This window comes from Dinoponera quadriceps, unplaced genomic scaffold, assembly GCF_001313825.1.
Source record: "Dinoponera quadriceps isolate SergipeBrazil2010 unplaced genomic scaffold, ASM131382v1 scaffold4498, whole genome shotgun sequence".
NCBI lineage: Eukaryota > Metazoa > Arthropoda > Insecta > Hymenoptera > Formicidae > Dinoponera > Dinoponera quadriceps.
The window spans coordinates 277,255-304,871 of NW_014558471.1; the positions used below are offsets into that span (position 1 = coordinate 277,255).

Consider the following 27,617-nt stretch of genomic DNA (forward strand, 5'->3'; position numbering starts at 1 on the left):
TCTATTTTCGCAAAAAACCCGATGGTTGGCAAGAGATATATATTTAGTATACTAAATATATACGTACGTATATACGTACGTACGCATATATATATACATATATTAAATAATCACACGTCATCTCCATTGCCAACCGCGGGCGAAATTTATTTTTACGATTGAACGCTTGCGAAAATACAATACAACCACGTGAAATATGTATCACAATAATACATAAATCACATAAAATAACCACCTTAAATCGTAACCGTGTTATTAACTCTCATTGAGAGAAATTACAGTTACTCACGAACTATACATTAAGAGAAATATATACTGTAAATAATATTTGTCTCAAACGTTATAAAATTGTACTCTGAATGTCCTACCTGCGTCATCAGTGTACCAAACAACATATTAACCCCGAGGAGATCAGCACTCATGTAACGTCACATCACATATACTACCGGCCATTGCGAATCACCTCGTTAATCTCTCTTCGTCATTGCGTTCGTCACGCCTGTGCATTATTTTTTAAATGATTTCGACGCAACGTTCTCCCTCTCTCTCTCTCTCCTTCCTCCCGCGCGTATATAGTCGCGTGCACCTTGCTGTTTGCAGCGCCCGACACGGGAATAAGTAACGAGCGCCGTCATTTGTCATACCGTATCTTCATTATCCGCGAAATTTTCTGGGTCGGAGGAAGCGGCGTTTCAAACAACCGTGTGTGACGTATAGTTACGCGGAAAATCTACGACAGAGGGCGAAAGATAATTACGGTGCAGGCGCCTTGTCATTGTGCGCATCACGCGGTTAGTCGTGCAAGCTCCTCGCATATTATATTCCCCTGATAAGATTCTGTGAAAATTCCACGGCATCAAAAACCTTTGGAAATTTGGTTTGGTATTTGGAGAACGTGATCGGCGCTCCTCGCTGTTGCAGGAAATGCGATGATATCTAAACCTAACCACGCGGTCAGCAACAAGCCATCCACGTATCACTCGTGACCCGTTGCTACTGATGTTGCTGAGGAGGTGGGCTGTCGTTGGTTCGACGAATGTCCGTGCGTTCTCGAGCTTCGTTGTACCGCCGCGCGGCTCGTTAGAACGAAACAGACAGAGAGAGGAGGAGAGGAATAGTATAGCACGGAGAATTAACTTTTACCTCGATACGGGCACTTTGCTGTCCTTCCCGCGTGCAAAAAAAGCCGTTCGACAGAAATCTTATTGTCCGCTCTCGGAAATAAAAGCCGGTTAATCGCTGAAGCCAGCTGCTCGTTCAAAATGGTACGGCCCACGGGCGCAATAATGCGCCCGCGGTAATTCCACGTTTCTCTTAATTATATGATGTAACGCCGGGAATAAAATTTTTTTTCGGACCTCTGAAATGGAATGTGTTACAAGAGGACGGCAGGATGCTAAAGGGACGTTTTCTCGTTGTGCGCCTACGCTTCGTAGTCTATTTATGACTCTTGGGTCTTGCCGGGGACCTCTTTCGGCGGTGAATTCGCTGAGAAATTGTTGCGAGCGCTGTCGTGCATGTTTCATGGTACGGATCGGGGTTCGTGGCTAAAAAGACGGAGAGAGAGAGAAAAAGAAAGGGAGATATCACGAGATAAATAAACCAAGCGATGCTCAACTGGAAAGAAGCGCTTGAGGTAGTTGGTCTGTCAAACCATTTTCTTAGCAATCCTTTTAAATTTTACCTGCATATTGATGGAAATACCATCTACACGTTTGTAAAGTTAGAAAACGATTGATTATTCGGAAGCTGAAATATTTACAACTAAGGATGTTACTTGTTATATTTACGTATTCTTTGAAGTTAATGTTCTATTTTTAATTTTTCCTAAATCGCATTAGGATTTTAATGAAAAATTGTTATGATATTAAGTTTACAGTAATACTTGCGATAAGTGTACGTAGAGGAAAAGATTTCTTTAGATTTAATAAAATTTCTGTAATTTAAAGAAATTCGTCTTTTGGAATGGAGCGAACAAATAATTGTTTAACCCTTTGCGGTCGTATTAAATTTGGACATGGGTATCGTACTGGTCGGAATTAATTTCCGTCGAAAGAGCAGGGATACATAACACGCAAGATTACGATGGATAAACAAGGTTTAGTAATTCTTTTGTGAACTTTAGATATATCTTTATTCAATACAGTCATCTAGTGATATGTTTTTGTATAAAAATTATGTTTTATAATTCTCCATTGTGTGGTATTTTTCAAAACATTCTCCAACATGCAGGCCTGGTTTTCGAGTGCATGTATCGCAAAAATAATTGGTTTCGTGCCTTCCGCCCTTAATCTTTCTGTTTGAACATACACTACAATCTTTACTTTTTACATTTCACTTTCTCTATCAGAGTCAGTATTCAAGAGGTTTCGTTACGTTCAAAAGACGACTGACTCGCCACTGCGTCTTGCATGGCGAGCGCTGGTTGACAACTTTTGTTTACATTGGATTTCGTTACCTCTAATTGATAGGAGCACCGTATTGGTTCGTGAATAGATTTCTTAGGCATTGAGGTTTGTTTAGAAAAAGTGTAAACTGATACATGAATGCATACAGTATAGGATTCATATGGTCATTCCTTGCTGTGGTGGCTGAGAGCAGACATACGACCGGAACGGTAAAAAGGTTTTGGTGGCTGAGAGTAGACATACGACCGCAAAAGGTTAATTCAACAGAATTGTTTGGTTTCTCAAACAATAAATATCTCTCTTTACGTCAAATATTTCTTTTATATTTTCATCTAAACATTACAATGGTTTTCACAGTAAATTATCTGAAAAAAGTAAAAACTATGTTAGAAAAAGATTAAAAAACTTCTTTTTGTTTTAATGGAATAATATTTAATATATAATGAAATAATTTTTTTTTATTGAAAACTAAATATTATTTCTTCTAAATAACACTGTTTTTTTCTTCTATCAAACATGATTTATTCTAATAAAAAATCCAACTTATGAAATTTCTTACTCGCTCGATTCTATAATCTCCTAGAAAACAACAGAAATAATCAATTAGCGAATTTATCCTCGGTCTCAATTTCATTCGTTCCCGACTCGAATTTTATTACGGAGAGAATTTACATATATCTCACTTCTGTCGTCGTTCATCTCGGAGATATTGAGATACTCCCCTTCTCTTTGTCAATACCGTATACGCAATCGTTTGCCGATCTTTAAATCCCCCGCAATAAGAAACGAGCTTTAGAGCTTCCGGCTATCCGAGAATCGTTTCCCGTGCAAAAGGGTAACAGCCGCGGAAGTTCTTGATGGGACATCAAAACGAAAGCGAGACAGGGGAGTCTTGCCGTCGGCCGCGAGGACATTTCTGCGGGCCGTGCGGCTTGATAAAACGAACACTTTAATCACTCCTCGATTATCCGTTCATGGATGAAATTTTAATTTACGACGCAATAAAGTTCCAAAGAGTCGTGGCCGCGCGTGCAAAATTCGTTCGCTTTATGCGCTCTCAATTTGAAAGTTTCAGTTTGACCGTTAAGCCCCGGAGGGAAATGATGGTGGCGGGGCAAAGGGGGAAAGCTGCGAAGGGTTGGGAAGAAGCTGGAGCCGAAGGAAAGTACGGGGGCGATGGGGAACATCGTATTAAATCGGAAGATTGGAATTCTAATTAATACTCGCGGATTATCGATAAAGGGGACGAGACGGGAGGAGGAGGGTGGGAAGATAGCGGAACGATGACTCGTTCCGTTCGTTTCATCCTTCGCGCGTCTTCGACACTCGCCTTAATGTCTTCCCCTAACCGAACTCTCGCTCCGGGGCTCGCCGTCGGAATAGATTATATCGTAATGAAAATCTTGACATTTGACGCTCTGCAATTGATGACTCCATTCTCCCGTCGATTCATTGAATATCTGGCGTACCAATGCATATTACGTGCCACGGGTCTTTCTTGGGAGAAAATGGATTCTAAGTCTCGCGGATGAACTTCGTCTAAGCTACGAGTGAACGAGTACAAAGCGTCCGGAGCGTTGAAAGAATGCTGAAACAGGTCGTCACGACATTAGATATCGGGAACGTCTTCGTTGGAACGCGAGTTTTGTTCTAGTCATTCCGTATAATTGTTCTTTCTTTGAACGCGCGTCAGTACAGTTCATTCTTCTTCTCGTAGCCTTGAATACGTTCCGTTAGAAAATATATCTACGTAGTAAAGATAACTCCGATGTTATCATTCGAAATGTTCAATTCGCTTCTCGATCGAACTATTCCGGCCAAAGCGTATTACATAGATATTGTACAGCGCGCTACATGATGAGGGTATTCTCCTTATTTCTCATCGTGATCTCTGAGGAGTTTTCATCGTTGCGCGAGGACAGCGGCGCGAAATTGGAGTGGGCGGAAGATGAACCGCGCCGGGCATAATTCCCACGTAATTCACTCACAGCCGCGAAGGGAATATTTACAAATGGGATTTAAATCCGGGAGACGACCGCGCGGTAGCCGCGGAATATCGTTTTCCGGCATCTAGCGGAGTCTACGTTGGCGGCGGATGGATGGAGGGCGCTTAAAGTGTAAATAGGAAGCGCCAGACAAAGCGCTCCCATTCCAAACGTTCCTCCTCGTAGCCATAAAAGGGAAGGACATAGCCCTTCCACGGTTACTACGTGTCGGCGGAATCCTGAAATATTAATGTGACGCCAACCTTCGTCGTATTCGCCGATCCTTACCTCTCGCGGACCGAGACGTTTGACTTTCTTTTCCCCTCACGTCCGCCCTCGCGCTACCTTGTTGAATCATACACCACCGCGTCGGCACCGCGTTGACCTGCCTCGGAAAAGAAAAGGAGAGAAAACGTCCGGGCATACATGCGAAAAGGTGTCTTCCCGAGGATATTCGGTGACGCGGTGCAATTTTGCGCAATTACTTGCGGTCTGTCTTCGAATTTGACGCGGGGAAATATTACGAGAGTCATGTTCTCCCCGCTTGTCTCTCTGTGTTTTAATTCTTTTCGAAACGCGAATATACGTTTGTTTCGTTCCAGCGCACGTGGACGAGAGAGAGAACAGATTCAATATATCGTCGTGATATCACGCTAGAAAACCCTGGGAAAAATTTCACGGCGCTGAAATGCGGCATTACGATCTCGTGCATTACGATTGCAATAACGTGTATATCCAACTATTTCGGAAAGTTCATTACCAATTTAATGTGATTACTGCATTTATTCAGATAATATGTTCGTTATTGCGCGCAATATATCCAGTTTTGCGTTTTGGTGAATACTCATTAATGAATGGCTGATTGAATCATCTAAATTCGTGCATTCGGGGTAAAACTGATCCTGCAGCGGCGATCTCAAGTTACCCGTTAATTCGCGAACGAGAAAGAGAGAGAACTTCCGGGCATACTCGATCGCCTGATATCTCCCTTCAAATATCCTAACTCGATACGATCGCAGCAACGTTTGGGATTAACGGTTGTGTAAGTCCCGATGCAATAATCAGCATACACATACATAATGTAATGGCGCAGCGCGCACGATAATGAATATTTCCGTATTTTAACGCGTAAATAATGCAAAATACAATTAATTACGCTTTGTTACAATTATGTAAAATTAATTAATTGTGACACAATGCAGGGCGTATCTTTTCGCGTAACGAATGCGACGGAAATCCGGCGGCGGCGGTTATCGCGACGATCCTTTAACGTTCGTTCTTTGCGTGTTGCAGGAGGGCGAAAGGGGGTACTTGGAGGGCCTCGCTTCGAGGTATGCGGACCTTTTCAGAACACATTATGGAGACGTCCTGGAGCCGCTGGAGGAGCTACGTCGGCGAGAAACAAATGCTTCCTCCAGGATGCCCAACACTCAGCTCACCACCAGTCATTCGCAGCCCATTTACGTGCCCGGGAAATACTCGGTGAGCTAATCCCTCATATTTGCTTTCGCTCGAGCCAGCGCAAGCCACCCTACCGACTCGTTCGTTGGGCGATTCTCCTCGCCTCTTCTTTTATCGCTTTCGCGCGGTTATAGGGTGTGTCGCGCAGTAGCTTGTCTATCGCCGCGATTTCGCCTTATTACTCCTCTCCCCTGACACTACGCCTTTCAAAGGGACTGAGCTCACGAACGATCGCATTCGTCTCCTTCCGAAGGAATTTCCTTACGTGGGGAGATTGTCGCGAGAAACGCGCGGATTATCACCCCTGGGAAACTTTTTCTGCGTGATCTAATTCGTTCTCGACGAAATGCGTTTTGCGCGATAATACAGCGTATTCGCTGCCGCGGAGATCGAATTTCGAAGTGAAACGCCTTCTCCGCGACGGTATCGCGAGAAACTGTGTTCGACGATTTCTTCCCAATTTATCCCCCCCCGCGTGTGCACGGAAAAAAATATTTTGTCGGCGAATTTCTCAGTTGCTATGCTGGCAGCAGAAAGATTTGTCATACACATATATATCGAACGTTGTACTCAACAATGGAGAGATTTGACGGAGAATGCTTCGCGGAAATTCAAACACTTTGCATTTGTGGGTTTGTGGCTCCTCCGTGAGTAACTTCCCAAAGTGCTTTAAGGCGATTAACCATGTGTAGACCCTATCGATCCCGGCTTAAATCGGTTATTGTTCGTTACCCCAGACTTTCCCCGCGGCTAATCGAGTTTTCAATCGCGAGCCATCGATTGACGATTAAGGTCAAGCTTCTTCGAAGATAGATGATGTGTCGATTTAGAAAATTAATAAAGGTCATTCGTTTCGGAACATCGCGCCTTGATTAAACGCGAAACGATTGCATGCCGTTCCTGCTTAATTCAATCGACTGGAATTGTCGTTTAATGCTCTCCTTTTCAATTTTCGTGCGTTATTAAAGCTCACTGACATGACAAACGCGTTCGCAGGTTTGACGTAAAGGGAAAACGATCTGCTTGAAATTAGAAAAAAAGAACATTCGGATTTTAAAAATAAAAGTGTGTAATTGTACAGGATTTGATTTAGAAAACTCGATATAACGATCATACAATATAATACGCCGTACTTTTTATTGCCTTTTGGATAAACCTTCCAAAAATGTAACCAATTCGTCTCTTCAAATGTCCACTTAAAATCCAAAATTGTATACACAATTTATCAATTAAGATCCAAATGAAAAGCTTCGAGTTCGATCGTAACAGTAGAGTTTCCCGCGGGACATCTCGTATGACCAAGAGACGTCGTTGGGTTCGTCGTTTCCAAATAGGCGAGTAGATTAGAGGGTGAACCTAATGTCCGACTACACGGTCTTTCCTCGCAAAATTCCGCGGTGCAACAACACCGTCCCCGTGTAACGAGTTCTTAATACGACCCCCGAGGCTCCACCCACTTGCGACGTACTGCTTCGCAAGCAAAACCCGCCGTTCAGTATAAGGCAGAGGAAAAAGAGCGAACGCTCTCCATTTTTGTGCAGCCCTCGAGCTGCCTCAGCGACAAGGAGGAGGATGAAATCTATGGCTTCGGATACGGGGTCTTCAGCAGGCAGATGCTCCAACATCGACAGCAGAAGCTTGCGCTCGCCACGCAAAACACGACCGCCGTGACGCCGGGTGGGCCTCAGGCGGCCTACCAAAGGTAAGAGGAAACACGAATCGTTTCAATCCGCGGATGATGAAATATTAATGCTGGCAGATTATCCTATTAATTCGTTATTTTGTGTATTCCACTTTATTAATGTCTCTCTCAAAACGAACTGATCATCGCAAATGTTTCCTCGACGCTAAATCCGCGGCTATTTTTCCTCGATGCTTGATATTCTATTCTATTCCCGCGAAGAAATATGTTGCCGCGAATGAAAACCGGTACAAACGAGGGTCAAACCGATTTCGGTGGTAAGCATCAAATCATTTTGCAGTTGGGCATCGTTCCACCGCATCTCGTTCCATGATATCATCGATCTCGTTGATCCCGCAAGATTAAACCGACTCGTACGGATTGAGTCGATTCTCATGGCAATCGCGCGATGTGTAGGCTCGTATACCTTAAAATGAAAGTCCAATGGCGTTCGCGGCAACGGGTATTATTGCCGAGAAAAGCGAACGATGCGGACATATTCTCGTTACGATTAAAGCGATTTACTGCTGTGGATACCGATCGATCCGAGCTTGGCACGCGTCAGTAAATATTTCGCGCTGTTAAATGCGCATTTCTTTTTCATCTTTGTTTTCTTGAAACCGTTCTTGTGTAATAACAAATATGCCGTTCAAATGTAAAATTTTTAATCTCATAAAACCTTAATTTATTTTTATTTTTCTTGTATTCGTACTTTTTATACTTTTTTTGTTTGCGACGTTCGTCACATCATAGTTGATTTACTTCTTTAAATTTACTACATACTGAAGAAGGAGGGAGTACGTATGTACTCGTATGGTAGTACTCGTATGGTAGTACGGTACTAAAATTTGTTGAATATTTGTCAGCCAAATATTTGATTACTGCAACCAAACAATTTAGTTTCGTATACTGTATATACAGTACAGTAATTCCGTATATTTAGTACATGGAATTATTTGGTTGCAGTGATCAAATATTTAGTTGGCCAATATCCGCCAAATTTTAGTGCACCTATCACCAAATCCCCTTTTCGTATATTCGACAACTATGATATATTTTATTGTATATTTCAATCGTTAACTACTTATACGACTTTTCTTTGCTCTTACTTAACTAGTGTTCGGTTCCTATGAGCTTGCATTTTCGATTGTAAAATTTTTCATCTTCCGCACCCGTGACGAAAAATTCAATTTACGCTACAGCCGGTACTCGCCGAACGTCAGCGGAAGGAACATTCTGAAGTTTCCAACATCGGACATCCTGATATTTCACGGTGTCCCGATCTTCATGCGCTTCTGCACGGGTTTTGCAACACGCCACGCGCTCTCGCTGCCGCGCAGTCTGTTTATTATCCGTAATTGCTAACTGCTCTAACTGATCCGAAATACCATCTGCGTGCAGTCTCGTGCCGGCTGCTTGATATTTAATGGCTAATTAACCGGCGAACCGAGCGCGCTTGGCCCGGTACTCGACGGTGCGAAGAGGAGGTCGTGGGAGGAGAGGAGAAAAGGAAACAGAGGGAAAGGAGGCATATCGCGTTATTAAATTCCATTATCGCGCCGTGCCCATCGACTGTTTTCGTGCGAATAACCACGGCGCCGAACCCATGAAAGTGCTCTCTCCTCTCGCTGCTGCGATAAGCACGCTCGTTTTTGCGAATGAGCACGCTGCCACGGATAACACATCGCGACTCTGCTTCATAATGACGTAGAGTCTGCACCGAATTCGCGGGCCCACTCAAACCAACAGTTTCCGCAAGTCGCTCCGACTCCGCACAGTACTTGTGGACGTTTTATTCATTTTTTCTCTCAACCGAGACTTAAGGAAGTTGCAAGGAGCTTGAAACGAATTCGGTAAGAATTAGATGAAACTGCACTACGTATGATATTATGATATCAAGGACTAATATGCGGACATTATGCGCAAATTTTAGAATTATTCACCATTTTGTTTTGAAAATACAACAGTGTAAAGTTCATAATTTATAGTAATATTCGATAGCACGTATTTAAATACTTACGTATTTAAATACGTATTTAAATACTTATGTGCGTCTTTTTTTTATCTGTTAGATCAATTGATGCATAAGTCAGAAAAATAGCATTAATAAAAAAGCATTAATAAGAAAAATAAAAAAAAGTTGTCTTATGTGACACTATCAACGTGTTGGTGGTCAGATTTACCGTACGACCTAGTGGCAGCGCTAATTCGCGGCGACCATAAAGTCAATTGACCGGAAGTAACGTCCGATTGGGCGAAGCTTACCATTGATTTAATTGGCACTCCGCCGTTATAAATAACGACGATCGGAAGTAGTATTCTTCCATTGTCCGCCCGAGGCAGGAAAATCGGAAGATAGATACAGGCGCGTTATCGTAAAACAGAAAATAACGATGAATGCGCCTCAATGGGAAGAAGTCGATAACCGTCAAAAACGAACAAATATTAAATTGACGATCCGGATTCATAAGTCGATGACCGATTCGATATCGGTGATAAATTTCTCAGACTATTCGATAATTTTTTCATTAAGGCAAAAGAAAATCGACGTTACATTGGCGACGCATGACATTAATATCATGTCGATGTATAGTCGATACCTAGCTATCTGTGTGAAAGACATCTTATAGGTGTCAAGCAATTATTGACGATCTAGTGAATATCTTGATATCAAGTCACGGATTGCTTACAAAAGGTTCGAGACACAGTCGTGTCGAGTGCGGCAACAGATCGTACGCACAATTTATCATCACTTCTCCCCGTCGCAAAGCAACATTCGTCGCTTTATCGTTTATCGAGATGGTCGACAAGAATTAACAGTAATCGCGCGGCGGAGTGTATTAACATCGGCCCGCACGAATATCCAATATTATATCTTTATTGCGCATCGCGCCGGCCGCTTATTATTTTACAGAAATTTCTGCGTGTTCCCGAAGGACATTTAGGCGGGGATTTTTAATGGGCCCATAAATTCCGACGCGACGCTCGGCGAGTTAGCGCGCAGTCTCCGTTGGCCGCATACGCCGAAATAATTACCGACTTCGTGGTAATTTATCCGCGAAGTATGTATGGTATCGCGCGGGAGAGCATTAAAAAACGCGTCGCCTTTCATGCCGACGTTCCGATCGTTCTTTCAGTTCATTATCGCTACGAATTAAAAGATGTGTATGTTAAAACCGATCCTGCTTTATTTGTCGCCTGAGCTCATCGTGCGAGCGAATGACCGGGCGTCGGGACGCGCGTCGAAGCGGCTAGACGATGATCGCGGAATTCATTAGCAACACGGAGATGGATATCGCGTCCGAATGGATCGCGTGCATTAATTATACGCGCACACGGCCGACGAGAGTTGGCCGTTTGTCACACGGTCGATGATGCGTTTAACGATTATCCGCCGATGATGCAACCGGCCGGTCTGGCCGTCTTTCTGCCGAGGATATTCGAGCACGAATGCAACGTCATTATCATAATGCAGCGGACACGTCGTTTTATTTTATTTCGCGGAATTCATTACACGACGCGCCGTTTCGTATACACAAATCACGCGCGCCGGGAGAAGGTACATACATTACATCCCCTTTTTATTCGGAAACCTTTTTGCGCGATTATTTCTGGTACACGGTGTATTAAGAGCCGCGCGCTTTCTCATTTTCAACTGTTTATAATTCGCGAGTACCTACCGGTCTCCCGGTACTTTTGTCCAGGAGAAAACCGAGTTGATTAAAAAACAACAAAGTAATGTTACTACACATTTCGGAGTGCTGTATTTGTAATCGTTGTCATTCGACGTACTAGGAGCTTACAAAAGTTCGTTAGATAGCCGATGAGTTCATCAAAGATAAATCAGATTACGGGCGTGAAATCACAGAGAAAAATAACTTGCTGGCACGGCAAATTTTATGCGACAAAATCTATTAGTTAAGAACACTAATTGCTAATCGTTGAATATATTTTGCTATAAGAACAAATTAGTAAAGAAAGAAAAAATTATTTTATTCTAGCGACTTAAGAAGGCTGTAAAGTTTAGCCTCCTTAAGGCTTCTCATAAGGACAAATTCACTCAGTAAAACTTTTTGAAAAGTGTTTCCGCTTTAATTACGAATAATTCGCTAATTTGCTCACGCCAATTAAATGTTATCGCTGTCGCAGTAGCAACAATGGTTTCGCTACAGCAGCAGAATTATTTTTTTTTCCGGCAATTATCTGAAAAGTGGCAGAAAACGAGATATAAATAATATGAGCAGATGCTTTAATCGAGAACGTTTCTTTGCTATCGATAAAAAGTACGTAATCAAAAGAGACACGGCGAAAATTCACCGAACTTTCACTTGTGATATATGAGCACACGTCGCAAGAAGAAGGCCGTATTGGTCTGTTTAAACTTCGATCTCGCGCGGAAAAGATGCTTCCATCGATACTGTTTCCATTAACCGTCGTAAGCCGCATCTCTTTAACGAGAGATAATTTATAATGGAATTAATCGGTCGAGAGAGCGGCTTAACGGCGTGCTCTCTCCGACCGCGTGGGCGTCGGAACATTCGTGCTATAAACAATCGCACGGGACCCCGGTCATAAATTAATAAACGGACAATAACGCGGCGAAGTAAAGCCTGACTGACGTGTTGACAGCCCACGGCCGATGGTCGGTTTTGTCGTGTCGACGGCCAGGTAATCCTATCGACTCGTCGGCGCGTCGCGTCGCCGCGCGTGTCAGAATGCGCGCGCGTTCGATTATCCGCGCCGCGAAACTCTCGACCTCGCGCGCCCGTCATTCCGCGTATAATCGCAGTTTAGTCCCTTCCATATTTCGGCGCTCGACCGACTATACAATTGTCGCATACTCTCTCTTTCTCTCTCTCTCTCTCTGTTCCGCTTGGACAAAGCAGATTTTTTGATCGCACGCCCGCTTATCGAGTCGTGCGAACGACTCCCACTACGGGGAACGATTTCAATGCGCCGCCGATGAAACTCTATCGCTTCTCGGACGACGCTTTATTATTGCTTCCGTCGCGCGGCTATTCGTTGACATATGTTGCGTATCGAGAGACAATTGTGGGAATTACTTTACATACCGAATTGCGTACATCGTTCGCTAATGACTTTACCGTCGATACTCGTTGAAACGACGATTGTTAACGGGTGTTTTTATTCTTTTAGTACGAAAAGTTCGACTTTTCGGAGGACGTCGCATTTTCGTTTCTTCCATCCCGAACCTTTAGTCCCCGAACATTAAGTCTATTTAGTTTTATTATGCAAAAGTTTGAAAAATCACAAACAGATAGCAGCGACTTAAGCGTACCGTATCAACTTATACGAACTTTTGTAAGCATTTAATATGTTAAGTGGATAAAACAGAAATTACATCCCATTCGTATCATCAAAGAAGCATCGACAGAAAACCTAATGAAAACTTAATGTATTTAGAAACAAGTACGCTCAATGTAGAATTAAAATTTCGACTCGGGATACGTACGCGATATTTCGCAAAGAGTATATCTAAATGAGGAGATACGCGACATCGTTCGTGTCTCGTCAATATTTCCCTCGCGGGGCAAGTTTTTGCCTTGTAACGTATTTGGAGCCGCGTTCGAAATTATTTAATGTCATCATAAATCTGACTTGTTTCTGTCAAAATTACGGAGCGTCGAGTTAGCGCCGTTGTGCGATCGCAGGATAGCGCGTTGGGGGATTCGGTTATTTATTGCTTTTCGTACGTGAACAAAATATGAGAGTGTTAAACGTAACGCAATCTCATAATATTAAATGCGGGTATTTTGCGGTGACATGGAGATTTTATGCGAAACGCGCGAGATTATTTTTGTCAAACAAAAGTAGCGGCGACTTTGTCGAAATTTCAACGAGGGGAACGTGCGCTTATGAATAACGACGGAAACTGCTATTCTCTCGTAAATTCATTCATTATTACAAATGTATCGCGCGTGATTATACTGGAATCACGTTAATGCAGCCAAGCCGGATACGTGCCGTTTCTATGCCCTCCTCGTCAGTTGCGAGTCGCGTATTCAAATCCGCAGACGTGTCTTTATCCGTGAAAAAAGAAAGGAAAAAATGATAGCAGTATATGAAATGTTACTTGTGGACCATGGGCACATGAAAAAATGGTTGAAAAATCACATAAACAATGTCTAAAATTCTATAAAACCACTCATTGAGAGAACACATAAAAATCCTTGAGTTTAAACTTGGATGAATTTCTGAATCACTGTGAAACACAATTACATATTTAAAAAATCAACAAAAAAACCAAGGTTTAAAAGCTTCAAAAACATCTGAACTTGTAAAACATAATGTCAGAATTGAGAAAAAATTACCAAAATGACGTTCACTTTTGACGCAACCGGAGTATGTCATTACAAGAATTTCCCATTCCGAAGTTATTTATGGGCACAAATCATGTGATTTTTCAACCATTTTTTCATGTGCCCTCGTCCAAAAGTAACATTTCATATATAATGATATACTTATGATATCAAAGTTCGGTTAGTTGTCATTAGTCGTGCTTTACGTATATAAAATTAAGTTTTTCGCGTAATCTTTTCCCGTGCGCTAAATAAATGATTATTAACGAACGTTTTCGCAAACGCTAAGCTCAAGCTTCGTTTGAGGCGTGTACCTCGAGCCGAGCCTAAATAAATAAGCAGGAAACAAGGGGAACAATTACGAGTCATCGTAATAATAAATTCAGACAATTATTCGCGCAACATTACGGCCTCTGCTTCACGAATGCGTTATGCGATACCGGTTTATTGAGCCTTCCGAATGAGACGGTCGTCGAACCGTCGTCTGAGCGTCACGTATGAGTTGCAGGGCGCCAGGAAGAACGCGAAAATATCGGAGGATCGAGCGCAAAGAACGCTGGCGAACGTAATAAGACTTCGCGAACATTTCGGGAGGATACTCGGAACTTCGGCGCGCTGTTTTCGTTGCAACGTTGCCTCGTTAATCTCCACGAAACAGTCCAAACGTCTTAGGAAAAGTTCTCTCTTTTTTCTTCTTCTTTTTCCGCTTTTCAACAAAGTCCATCCTCCGAACGAACGAAAGGGAGAATCGCGCGCGCAAGAAACGCGACGGTCCAGTACACTCGCGCTGACTCCGTCAGGAATTTGCATGCCCGAGTATGCTCTTGGCGCGGCGAACAGGTTAAAAATGAATGGAGCGCCGCGCTTTTCTCCAGTTTTCAATCCCGTACGAAACATAGAAGAGATCGGCCTTCGCGAGGTGGCGCACAGCTTCATCGGAATTTTCCGCGCGCGAATGCCGCGAGCGACGCTCGTCGCCATCCACGAAAGAAGCAATCAGTCCTTCCGGGTCTGGTGGATTAACGAGAAGGAAGATCCGATGCAGTTGTCGTTGCGAAATGGGCGCGATCTATTTTGACGAGCGAGACGCGCTGGCTCTCAGCTAATCAGATGGAGTGTCTCCCGCAGCTACCGTACTTTCCGACAGTTCGTAACTTTTCCGAGAGACTTCATTAATTAGATATTGCGATTTCCAATTTAAAATTCCACTTCGAATTCCGTCATCGATAATCCGAAGAGATATTAAAAATCATGAAAGTTACGACGTGTCGCGAAAATCTCTATAAAAAGTTTCTTCTAGATTCATTGGGAAATTAACGATATCGAAAATTATGCACGTGGAGGGAAAGTAGTGTTTTCCTACTAGTTTGTTTTTACAGCAAAACAGTGTGTACATTCAGCGAAATAATCTAGTAAGTGACAATCATTATTCTTAACATATCGTTTCGTTGTCCATACGAGGTCTGTTCAAAAAGTATCGCGAATTTTGTGTTTTTTCAAAAATTATTTATTTATTCATGAATATCTATTTTGTCTCCTTCAAAGTAATCCCCATTAGATATTATACACTTGTGCCAACGTTTTTTCCAATCCTCGAAGCACTTCAAAAAATAATTTTTTGTGATCTTGTTCAGCTCCTCCTTCGATGCCGTCTTTATCTCCTCAATCGTAGCGTAGCGTCGTCCTTTCATGTGCCTCTTCAGTTTCGGGAACAAGAAAAAGTCACAGGGGGCCAGGTCTGGGGAATACGGTGGCTGCGGCATCATTAGTGTGTTGTTTTTGGCCAAAAATTCGCGCACAAGCAACGATGTGTGAGCAGGGGCGTTGGTACGAATTTCGCGGCGACCCGTCTCATGCCCAAATCATTAGTAAAAATCGAATGGCACGAGCCAATCGATATGTTTAGGTCCTCAGCAACTTCTCTAACGGCGATTCGACGATTGGCCAATACTATTTTCTTCACTTCATCAATGTTTTTGTCTGTTGTTGACGCGCTCGGGCGTCCGGCACGCTCTTTGTCGTTCACATCTTCTCGGCCCTCTGAGAACATTTTGTACCACCGATAAACGTTGCTTCGGACCAAGGTAGCTTTACCATATGCCATAGTCAACATTCGGAATGCGTCCGCGCACTTAATTTTGTTTTTCACACAAAATTTGATACAGATTCTTTGATCCATTTTTTGGAATAGGCAAAAATCGAAGACGAGTCAAAACACGTCCAAGCAAAACAGTTGTCAAAGATAAACTGAATATTCAAAATAGCCGAACTTGTCGGCATAAGTGAGGGACATGAGTACCAACATAACGCCACAAAAAAATCGAAAATCGAATATACATAACCCGCGGAAATTCAAAATTCGCGATGCTTTTTGAACAGACCTCGTATAGTAATCGACAGAGAAAATAGACTCTAAAACCGACATATATGATAATTATTATCAAGACACCTGCGATAACGTAATTGCAAAATTCGCGTTACGGAATCAGTCTGATCGCCATCGTCGAGTGGCTTTTGGACGAAAGCGCTCCTTCGTTCGGTCTCCATTACGAATCCATTGAGGGGGCAGAGGCCACTCAAGGCAATCGACTCCGCACAGTGGACAGAGGAAGAGACGGAATTGCAACGCGCCGAGATGTTAGCTTTTCGTCAAAGGGTCCTATTAGTATGCGGTTAGTATTACGGCGCGTGTATCAGGATGTACGTTGAGGCGGAACGGCGCTATCTATTACCGATTCTCTGGCACGTGAACTACCGACCCCATCGTCGTTCTCCATCCCGCGAGCCCCTTCGTCTCTTCTTGCCCTTCTAACAGACACAGCGTTGCACGCTGAGCACGTGTATTTGTGTTGCGTGCGTGCACTTCTCGATTTCCTACGGTGTGGATCGCTTTGTAGGTACGTTCGATGGAATCGAGAATGTCGGGATCAGTCAATAAGACGATTAGCCTGCGCTCCTGGCACGACCCTTAACGTTAGCGGGAAATCGCGCGCATTCCGCCGTGATCTACCGTAAGAGATCGGTCTGAGGGAGGATACTTGGAATACTTGGGCGGACACGAGCAGGCCTCGCGTGCTCCGAGTATCGGGCTTTATGTATCTCTTTCCAGCGCTCTGTCCGTCGGAACGGTCGCTAATCAGATCTCGCGACTTCGAATACAATTTTTGCGTCGGTCACGCTTAATGTTCGGCCACCAGAGTCTTTCATGTCGCTACGTTATTTATATTCTCATTATTTCTTATTACAGACGAATGCGATTTTTCAGTCGCATCGAAAGATAGTCATTTCTCCATTCGAAAGACCGGAAAATATCCTCACGGCGTTGATATTTTAATTGTTTGCTGTTAATTATACAGGCGTCATTGATTTTTTCCCACTATTTCTGTTTGCGAGAAGATACGTAACGGTAAACATCAATTAAAGCGTTAACTAAACGCGCCCCCTCATCCTCTTTATCCCTCCCGTCTCATTTGTCCCTTTGTATTGCCCGCGAGGTAATACCTCCGCGTGATTTTGAGTATTCCGGAAGTGGATCGTCACGTACGAATGGACTGTTCATAATTGTTAGTCAATTAAATGCCGTCGCGTACTGTAAAACACACTTTGATCTCTTGTTCGGCTCATGATGGTCCGCGCGATGGGGGAAAAAATTGCGCCGTCGTTCGGAAGCGCGCCGCCACATAAACCTACCACTAACGACATAATAATTCCGCAATTTTGCGACACAGAATCCCGCTGCCCCGTTAAACCGCGCGCTATAATGCCACCTTTGACAATCGATGCATAATTCGGAACACCGCCCGTGGGGAAATCATATTTCGCTCACCTAAAACGAAATAATCTTCGTTTGTTTGTCATCGTGTGTGCGTGTTGCAGAATATCATTTTGAAAAAAAAAATTTTTTTTACGGAAACGTCAAATCTGCCCGCTCTCTGAACTGTTTTTCGAATGCTTTTACTCGAGGCGTACGCGTTATTTACAAGAGATAGACAAATGAATTTGTAGAGTTTATTGTTAAATCTTGGGTCCAACGTACGGACATGAGTGGTGAGTACGCGTGAGATACATGCCGAGAGACGGAGACAGGGAGGGGATATTGGCGATTGCAAACTTTGCGAGACGATGTTCTTTCTTTCTTTCCTGCCCGCTATTCTTGCACATTGCGAAATACATCATTTTTCTGGGACTAAAATAACATACACCGCGGACAGTTCAATATTGCGCAAATGATATTTTACGCGTTACACAAATGGCCGCGTTAAATTCGAACGAGAAGCTAAATTGCACACACGCCACCGTTAATACGTATTACATACTAATTAAATGGAAATTAACTCCTCAAACACTAGTAAATTCATTATCGGCGCGTAATAGTATCGAAATGCTCACGGGATGATACTCCATTTCAGGTATCAAAGGAAGTATTAAATCCCGGTCACTCTATTACGCTTAACATCGATACCCGTCACTTTGACGCGAGGTATATCGACCGGCTGTTTGTCCGGAAATCGCCCCGGTACTAGCCGCGTCGTCGCCGGGCGGAACGCGAGAAAAGCGCGTGGACGCTTCCACCGTTGGCAGTCGGCCAAAAGCGCCGCGCTGTCCTTTTAATTGTTAGCATATTTTAACCGTAATTTTCCTCTGTTCCAGCTGTCTGAGCCCGAGGTCCGCGTTCTTCTACGAGTTCCCGCCTAACGGTAAGTCCTCTGTTTAAGATTTAAGAGGCGCAAAATTCTTACCGGCGCTCGCGGCGGCGGTATAACCTCGTGGTTTGGCTCATACCAAAAGAGGAGCGAGCCGGCATCAGATTTGTATGCGGAAGATCATTTAATGCATCGATTGTAGGGCTTTGCATACATTCCGTATGCATACGCGGTGCGATTTCGTTCGCGCACCACCCGATGAAATATATCTAAACAATGGGGCGACCGATTCCCTCCTTCTTGGCGCTGCGATGTTATGTGGGAATGCGCCGGCAGTTGCAGATCTCGAACAACATTGTTGTCTCATCTGTATTATACAAAACGCGGATAATGCCGATCGAAGAGCGAGCGAGCGCTTGTAATCTCATATTCAAGCTCGGCCGGGAGAAGAAGACGGAGGAGGTCCCACCGATAGCTTGACTCCGTAGTTGGCCGTAGCTCTTAAGCCTCTTAGCATCGCAGCCGAGAATGATAAAGTTATTTGCGGATCTACTTACAGCGGCGAAAAAGGTTGAGAGAGAGAGAGAGAGAGAAGATCCCTCCACGCGCGCGATCGCAAATCGGATATTTGCGCGAGGAAACTCTGTCGATTGAAAACGACGCGAAAGGAGTTGCACTCTCGACGACGCTGTATATTTACGTTCAAAATCGAACCGAGAAGCGGTTCTAGTGCCGCACAATTTTTATTTTCTCTTTCTACGATTTCCCATGATGTTCGAATAATTGGAATAAAATACGTGAGATTGATTGCTTAATTCTTCTGAATGACGAACGTAAGAAGTCTATCTGCTTGAATTTTTCTGGAATTTCTTCTAGGATACGAATCGGTTTCACTGTTTTTTCCTGGATTGTATGATCGGTCAGTACTCGCGCGACCTCGTTCGATTTATGAACGTACCACCATTCGAGCACATAAAAAAAGCATCGTTACGTGTCTATTACGCGATCGCAGATTTTCGAGTATTTATTGCCATCTGAGATCTCCCGTGTATATCGTGTCACGTGTAAGAAATATACGAAGCTACGATTGCATTTCTTCATCGTTCGGGGGGTCCACCGCCGCCGATTTTTGCCCGGTGAGATACGCGCTCGAGAAGGTAGTTATATTACCGGTGCACATGCAATCGCGCGCCCAACGGAGGAGAAATAAAACCGAGACGAAGACCGCAGCGCGGTGGAATTTTTCGAGAGATATCGAAAAACACTTTAGATCTCTCCCGTATTGGAAAGGCGGCCGATGAAGAAGGGCCGCGACCGACCGGGGGGCCTAACGTTGATATTTCATTTCTATTGACTTCTACCGCCACCCTCGCGCACGTTATACCCTTTCCCGCTATGAATACATAATTGAGCTCTCTCTCCGCATACCTCTCGATAATGTACATATATATATATATCTTTAACGCCGTCTACCTCCGTCTCCTTTCCATGGGTGAAGACGTCTACTTGGTTCAGAATATGGTCAATACTTTAGATCTCGTTTTAGTCTAATAATTCGCTTTACGTCGACTCGGTTTGATTTTCGAGTCACTTTACAAACGTCGAGTCGGACAATTATCTGAAAAGTGACGAAAAAAGATAAAAATTCTAGATAATTTCCGGATACTGTTGTAAGAAAGTATTTGACGGTCTTTATTAGTCTTTGCCAATAGTAAGTCGCGTTTGGAAGCGATTTGCGAAGCGAGCGCCTCTAGAAAAGTATTTAAGTGCACCAAGCTTGCGAAAAGCTCTCTGTCTCTTCATTCTTGGCTACAGTTGTGTCTAAACTCTAGTGATTGCGATCTAAGAATTCCCGTAGATTCTATTGGAAATTTGCTGCTTGCTATTATAAGATTCAAGGATGAAATTTCGCTGACTCGTTCGTCGAGCATATCGCAAGGCCCTATTTTTTTCACATCTCTATTTTCTTATTATATGTTCTCCGTGTGCGTCTCACATGTATCCTTTATTTTATTCGACGGAGGAGTGGTTCCCTAGACGCGTGAAACGTCGATACCATCTCGGCGCCACTCTCGTTGCTCCGAGTCATAAAAATACTCCGCAGCAGGGCGCAAGGATAGACGAGGGTGGGCGGCGAAGAAAAGAATCTGCATCACGCAACGCACGAGGAGGAGCTTCTCGACCTAACTACGGTCCCTACGGTCCTTGTTACTCGGCCGAATTCTAAGATTCCACCGGTCGACATGTCCAGTCGTTGACACCTCTCGACCGTCTTCCGGCGTTCCTGATCAGCGACGAGATTACCCTCGTGAAATCCTCGATCCCTCTCACAGCGCGTTACCGTGCCGGGCCGCACGGTAGAGATACTCCGCTGAATCGCAACGACTAATCAGTTTAGGGCGGAAACGCGCAAAGCGGCGCGCGCTTAACAGTAATTCCGTGTAAGAGGCGTCGATGCCGGATTGCTGCAGCAGTTGTCGCGTAGTATACAACTGCCGGAGTGTATATATATATATATTTGGCTGGGGGACCGAACCCCCGAATGTGTAGGGGTTGCGCAAACACCCTCGCGCGGCTTGCTTGGCGAAACGCACGGACTGTGAGAGAGCAAGCCTGTTTGTCTGGACTGGAATCCAAGTAAGAGGTGGGCGGCCAGCAGTAGGCGACGGTGGCGAGGCGCGGGAGAGAAGTTGGAGAAGTGCGCTTATCCCTGCCTGCCTGGCCGCCTCCGGTAGTAAAGCGCATGCTATGGGATGAATGGTAATGAATGCATCGTACGATGAATTCGTCGAGATGTCACGGCTTCGAGCGCTCCTACGGGTAGGCATGGTATACCCGAAGAATTTCTCTCATTTGTCGGATATCCCGGTGGTGAGTCCATCTGCATAGAACATTTCTTGCTATTTAATTGATTTCCCAAAATAATTATGGATTCTGCTTGAGAAATCTGCGTAGGTTCTCTCTGATTAGAAGTATAATGTTTCAAACATATGACTCCAGGAAATATTAACAGATCCTATATAGACGCTCCCGACGTCTTCTCAATTTTATTTTATTCTACTTTCTATCTTACGGTACAATTGAAAATATACGAAACACTTCAAGTAACCATAGGAATAATTGAACTGTCAAAAAGAATGAGCAAAGTGAATTTCATTCTTGAAAATGTGAGAAAATAATGAATCCGCTTTAAAAAAGAAAGTAGAAAGTGAATCTTTTCAAAATAATTTATATGTTAAAAATTAAATTGTTTATCGATTATATCATTTCTTGGAGAGACACTGACTTACTTTATAGTGAAATTCAATGAAGAATAAAATTTGAATTTTAGATAATAAAAATGTCACATGATACATAGGATTGAAAATTTGAATTCGGAAACGTTAAATTCGGAATTTTCGGCAATTTTTTCATCTACCTTTTCAACACGATTATTACTCCGCGGAGAGAGGTGAAGGAGGTGAATCTGTTGATTTGTCCGAATGATATTTACGAATTATCGTAACAAGATCAGACGCGAATATACTGAATATCCCAGCGTGACGGAATGTGTCGTTCGTACGGAATGGAAGCTAGCTAGAATGATGCGTTTATCCTCCGTGCGAGTGCATCTCGCCGACGTCACGTTCCGCTCACGGTCGGGCCCGATGATTGTGTGCCGTTGTACCGCTCGAAGCCGTTGTGAAATTCCGACAAGTGAACGTTGGCTGTTCAAATAAGACATAACGATGAAACCCGGAGATACGCGTATCCTCCGTGTGTAGCTTCTTCTTTTCGCTTGTCCTGTTTCTTTTTTCTAACGGAGCATATGGCACTGCGTAGGACAATTTTAACTAAATAAACAGCTGTCATGACACGTTGAACCCACACCAAATGAATAATATGGAAAATGTATCGTTGCAAAATGCAAATTCTCAGTGTTATAAATTTAATACTCGCAATCGTTTTAACGCGTATAAATAAATGTCTACATATAGGAAGGAAATACTCTATTGTCTGTATAGTCAATTATATTTCTACTTTTAATAAATACTTACTAAGGAATATTGGAGTAACCATTTCATTTGGATCAAATAAATATTACTTGAATGGTAGCATTTTTTTCAGTGTGTGTACGCACGAACAAAAGAATGACCTAAAATTTTGCTTAATATTTCGCAATTTTCTAACGATATTAATGCAATTATTCATGGTGCATTTATTATAAAAATTATAATTATAAAAATTACAAAAATACAAATTATAAAACTACAAGAATCTATATCGGAAAAATAAAAAATCACGGTGTAGTATTTAATTTGCGAGATATCGACCTACTCATGTTTCACTTTTAATCTTAAAGAGAAGCGGAAAAACGCCTCGCAAATCTCATCATTAACAAGCGTCGGCGATCGGGCTTGAACAATAATCCGATACAGCTAGCGTGTTACAGATTATCGTGGATTATCGTGCGTGGAATGATAGTCGTTGCGAATTTAATTGCTGGAATGCTTACTCGGTGGATTGATTCCTTGGCCACTGATTGCTAAATACGCAACTGTGGGAAAGCAGATCTGGTCTGTCTGGGCCAGAATCCGATAGGGAAATGCGCGTCTGTGTATTCCGACCACCGTGCATTGGATCGCACCAACGTGCCGTGCTTTCGTCTAAAATCCATCGGCGATGATTGCGTTTGTATTCCATGACATACGGTCGGGTTCGTCGCGTCACATCGCATCGCGTAGCGAACAAAAAAGTTTCGCCCGCGTGAGATTTGCGCGACCCTCAAAGAATAAAAATCGGCAAATTTCGAGCGTAGATCAAAGGACGGATATGGAAGGCAAGGCGACCGAGTTTCCGCGAATAAGTTTTCGAAATCTGCATTTTTCCATACGACAGTGCGGCGAAACGATCGTACCTTTTTTCTCTCGGATTCCCTTTCCGCGATCGAAGTGACCTCGATTCGAAGATATGTTAGTTTTAGTTCTTACGGAAACCGTTTCATCAAACGTCGCAGGAGCAAAAGTATGCTACGTGAACTGCATGCTTATTATCGCACGTCCGATTCCGACGTTTCCGCATAGAAAAAAGTGCTCCAAATAAATAATTACTCCGATACTCCTTGTTAGATTTTTACTTAAATAATATTTCCTTGATCCGAGTAAAATATTCTCCTATTAAATTATACAAGTAAAATGTATTTACTTGGTCCAAGTAAAATTTACTTAATTCAAATTTGTTAAGGAGTATTGGAATAATTACCCGAGTCGAAGTTTTAAATTCTACATTAAGTCTTCAAGAGGAAGAAAACGGAAGTAAATTCCTATTTGTCAGCATCAAAAGAATACAATAGAACATCTTTGAAGACTTAATATAGAATTAATATAGAATTAAATTAGATTTAAAGTAGGACTAAAATTTTGACTCGGATACTTACTTGGATCTAGCACTTTTTTTTTCTGTGTGAGAATAATGATCTTCATCGAGATAACGTACATCACATTTCCGAACATATACTCTCCCCTCTCCAGCGACAACGATTAATTATGCCGGGATAATTATTACGTGTGTTCCCGAAGGATTACATGTATTCCCCCACGTTACCATGTTACGTCGGCATGTACATCAAATGTGCCATGGAATTTACCGTAATCCCAGCTTCCTTTCACGTCGATCTGTTGACAGCGACCCTAACGGTAATATATTTTCCTCACCATCGTCAGGCAGCTTTTCGATTATTTTCTTCTCTCTTTTTGCCGTTTCGCCGCGAAAGATCAGCCCTCAAGCTCCTGGATAACGACGCGGCGAATTGCGACTCCATTGGCCGTTTTTCGCGGGCAAAGCGAAAATACATTCGGTGAGAGCGAGAGAGAGAGAGAAAGTGAATAAAAAAAAGAAAACGGAAGTAACGGTACAGGTTTTCTCGGACGACAAACCCGACGGCGAGGCTTTTTAACGCGATTGCTCTCTGACGGCGCGCGTCCTGGCTGTGTTTCCGTACGAGCAATTGAATCACTGCCGGCAATCAAGAGGAACTCTCGCGCAAAGAGGAAAAAGCGAGTCGCGTGGCGCTCTGAAACGATTGCTGTAACGCGATTTGTTCGTCGCGGCCCAGTTATTGTGCTTTTAGCGACGTTGCCGATTGGTTTTCCATGTAGGATATATAATAAAGTGAAAACGCACGGACAGGGAGGAGAGGGAGAGAGGTCTTATCATTCCCACGACGACGTCGTCGACGCTTCGTTCGATCGGCTGTATTTTACGAGCATTACGCAGCGTCGCCGGAGGAGCACGCGAGCTATTCTTCGCAGAGATGCTTTCACGTCGCGGCACGGGAATTAAGCTTCGTATATTAAGGCCGAGTCCCTTAGCCCGATATATAGGTGATAAAGCGGCATAAGCTTAACTTTCTTAGTGGCACATCAATTGAATGATGAAGGTAATAAAAAGATACGAGTATATGCTTTTAACGCCGTCGTAGTACTTTACGGCTTATGGCGTTTCACCTTCGCGCCTCCGGCCTCTCGTAAAACAAAGCACCGCAAATAAGGAAACTTGGATAAACAGAGCAACCCCCGATTCTTCAACGTATCTCCTCGCGCTCATCTGCGAATTTCGTGAAATCGTATAACTTGCGCGAGAAAAATTTGACGGCGGGTACTCATCTCCTTTCCGCGTTGTGATCACGCGCTGTGTTTTCCTCCCTTGTTTTTCATATTTCCGACGCGCAGCTCTTTTTCTAATTGCACGTGTAATGAATGAGATATTTTAATATATACAAGTTTCGACGAATTCTTATCGATTACAACCTCCCTTAAAGTGGAATGATACAAGCTCTGGATTATTGTCAAACTTTTAGTATCACTTTTAAATATAAATTGTAATTTTTTTCATTATTTTGAGTTATGGAGAATATATTTTTAACGTCAGGACACATAATCTACGCGATGACGGAGTAACTCATCGAAATGAAGAGACAGCCAATCGGCAAACCTTTTACATCTTTTTCCTAGAGACGGTGAACGGATACAATCTCTTGAAGGAAAATAATAAACGGAAGACGGCGATTCTAGCGAGAGCACATCCTGGCGGCAGCGCCGTTTATTATACGCGCGTAAATGCACGTCATATTTATTCATTGGAATATGTCTGGCTGCGGAATCAATCGCGGAATGACGGAGCGGTTTGCGGACGATGGCCGGCTGAAAATATCCTACTCAATCCCGACGACTTTCCTCGTTCTACGCCGAGTCATCGTCGTCTTCCTACGAAACTATAGTCTCATTGCAAGAGAAGGACGTGATGTGTAAACGTACGTATATATCACGGCGAAAATTAATAACTTCGATACGTTAGTAATGGCCGTTTCCGCCAACAGCTACTCGACGGCGCCGCGCGAACGTTTCCATTGAAACGTCTCCATTTCAAATGCCGCGAGGAGAAATGGAGCGTCATAAATCATCGGCCGAGGAAAGTGGGGGAGACGCGTTAATCTAAGAAGAATTGACGTCCGGCTTTCCTACAAACAGGATATATAAAGCGCGACATGGCCCCGACGATCGTTCCCGTGTTATGCGCGGCACGTTAATCTTTCCGCGAATACTTTCTTCAGCGAGTGATTGATAAACGTACAGCATCTTGGGCAAATGGCCTATTCCATGCAGGATTTCTAGGCTCAACGAAGGCAAGTCTAGGTCATTGTAGAATAATTGCTACCAGAAGAGTATTGTAGACGGACATATATCAGTTTTGATACTTTTCCTCTCATTTTTAACGTCATGTGACGAATTGACTTGTTCGTCGAGACCGAAAGACGTCGACAAACATCGCGTGGAATTTTCGTCGTACGCGACTGCCAGCAGTTAATCGAGAACGGCACTCGTCGCAACTGCCGAACATCATCCAGTGCATAGGAATGCAATCGAATTATCATCACCGGCATTTCTCTCTCCGCCGTCTCTCGCCTGCTCGGTCGTACTCCCCCATTAAACAATACCTTTATGCAAATCATGCCGGCTTAATTGCATGCATGGGTTATCCGCGCGACAATCATTGGTATCGCGATCGTCAATAGTATCGTTTCGCGGCCACCCAATGGATTTCACAGCGAGACGGGACGTTCTTATTATCCGTATTCTTCGGAAACACGTGTTATTATTATGCGTCTTCAGGAATTAGTCACGCGCATTGTGTTAATTTCACGTTGGCCGAGAGAAGAGGAATTGATTCGCGCGACTCGGGGCGAAAAGGGGTAATAACTTCCTCTTTAAAGCGTATACAAGAAGAGATACAATCTTCCTCACGCATGCCGTCACGCATGGACAATGCTCTCGCATGGGAAACGGTAAGAAATAATGCAACTCGCTGGTGAGTATCTCACGATAATATTTTTATTACAAACTTTCGTCGACCAGGGATAATAACTATTCCCTACGTTTCGCCCCGACGATGCGAAGACAATAGACACAAGAAAGTAAGTAATCGTTTCGGCGAAACCCCTCTCCTCTCAATGGACGCGTCGGAGGTGCAAAAAGAGCTGATACTTTTGTGCACGCGCCGCCCCCGTAGTCATGGTAACGACACAGACAGACGAGATGGGGAAGAATAGACGCATCGGACGATCGTCGGACGCAACGCGAACCACAAGTGAGACACGCGACACCACTTTGCCCTCGCATATGCCTTGGAGTGCATCCAGCTTTCGCACCCTCCGCCATCTGTTTTCGTATCTCCGTCCACGTGCTTCCCTCCCGGGTTATTCTTTAGAGTCAACGCGCTTATCTCGCCGGCACTTCCTGGCGGGATACATTCACTTGAATATTACAAAGGCGGATATTAGTTTGCGCTCCTATAAGAATCTTTTGGAATTACTCCAATATTTCATTTTTACCTCCGTTGATGTGTACTTATTCTAATTATTTGTCGTTTTAATTCTAATTTTATTCTATTAATATTATATAAATATTAAATAGAAGTTTGATGTCTACATTAATTTAATATCGCGAGACACAATTGTTCATCACAAAGATAAATTCTTTATCTAAAACGATATATAATCAAAACAAACAAACACGTGTGTTCCGTGACAGACGTCATTTTACCACAAAAAGGGTCTCATAAACGGGGCTCGCGAGCATCCC

At 43.4% G+C, this 27,617-nt stretch overlaps 1 protein-coding gene across 5 annotated transcripts in view; it reads left to right on the forward strand.

The window, feature by feature from the left end:
- The window catches only part of LOC106749846 (SAM and SH3 domain-containing protein 1-like), a 335,009-nt gene that overhangs the window by 242,415 nt on the left and 64,977 nt on the right, over window positions 1-27,617 (forward strand). For all 5 annotated transcript variants that reach the window (XR_001374885.1, XM_014629705.1, XM_014629704.1 and 2 more), the window contains 3 exons: window positions 5,687-5,875; window positions 7,396-7,556; window positions 18,506-18,552. Coding sequence is in view for 4 of the 5 variants with exons in the window: in XM_014629705.1 (XP_014485191.1) it covers window positions 5,687-5,875; window positions 7,396-7,556; window positions 18,506-18,552 (397 nt within the window). In the remaining variant the exon portion in view is untranslated. The remainder of the gene's footprint in view (window positions 1-5,686; window positions 5,876-7,395; window positions 7,557-18,505; window positions 18,553-27,617) is intronic.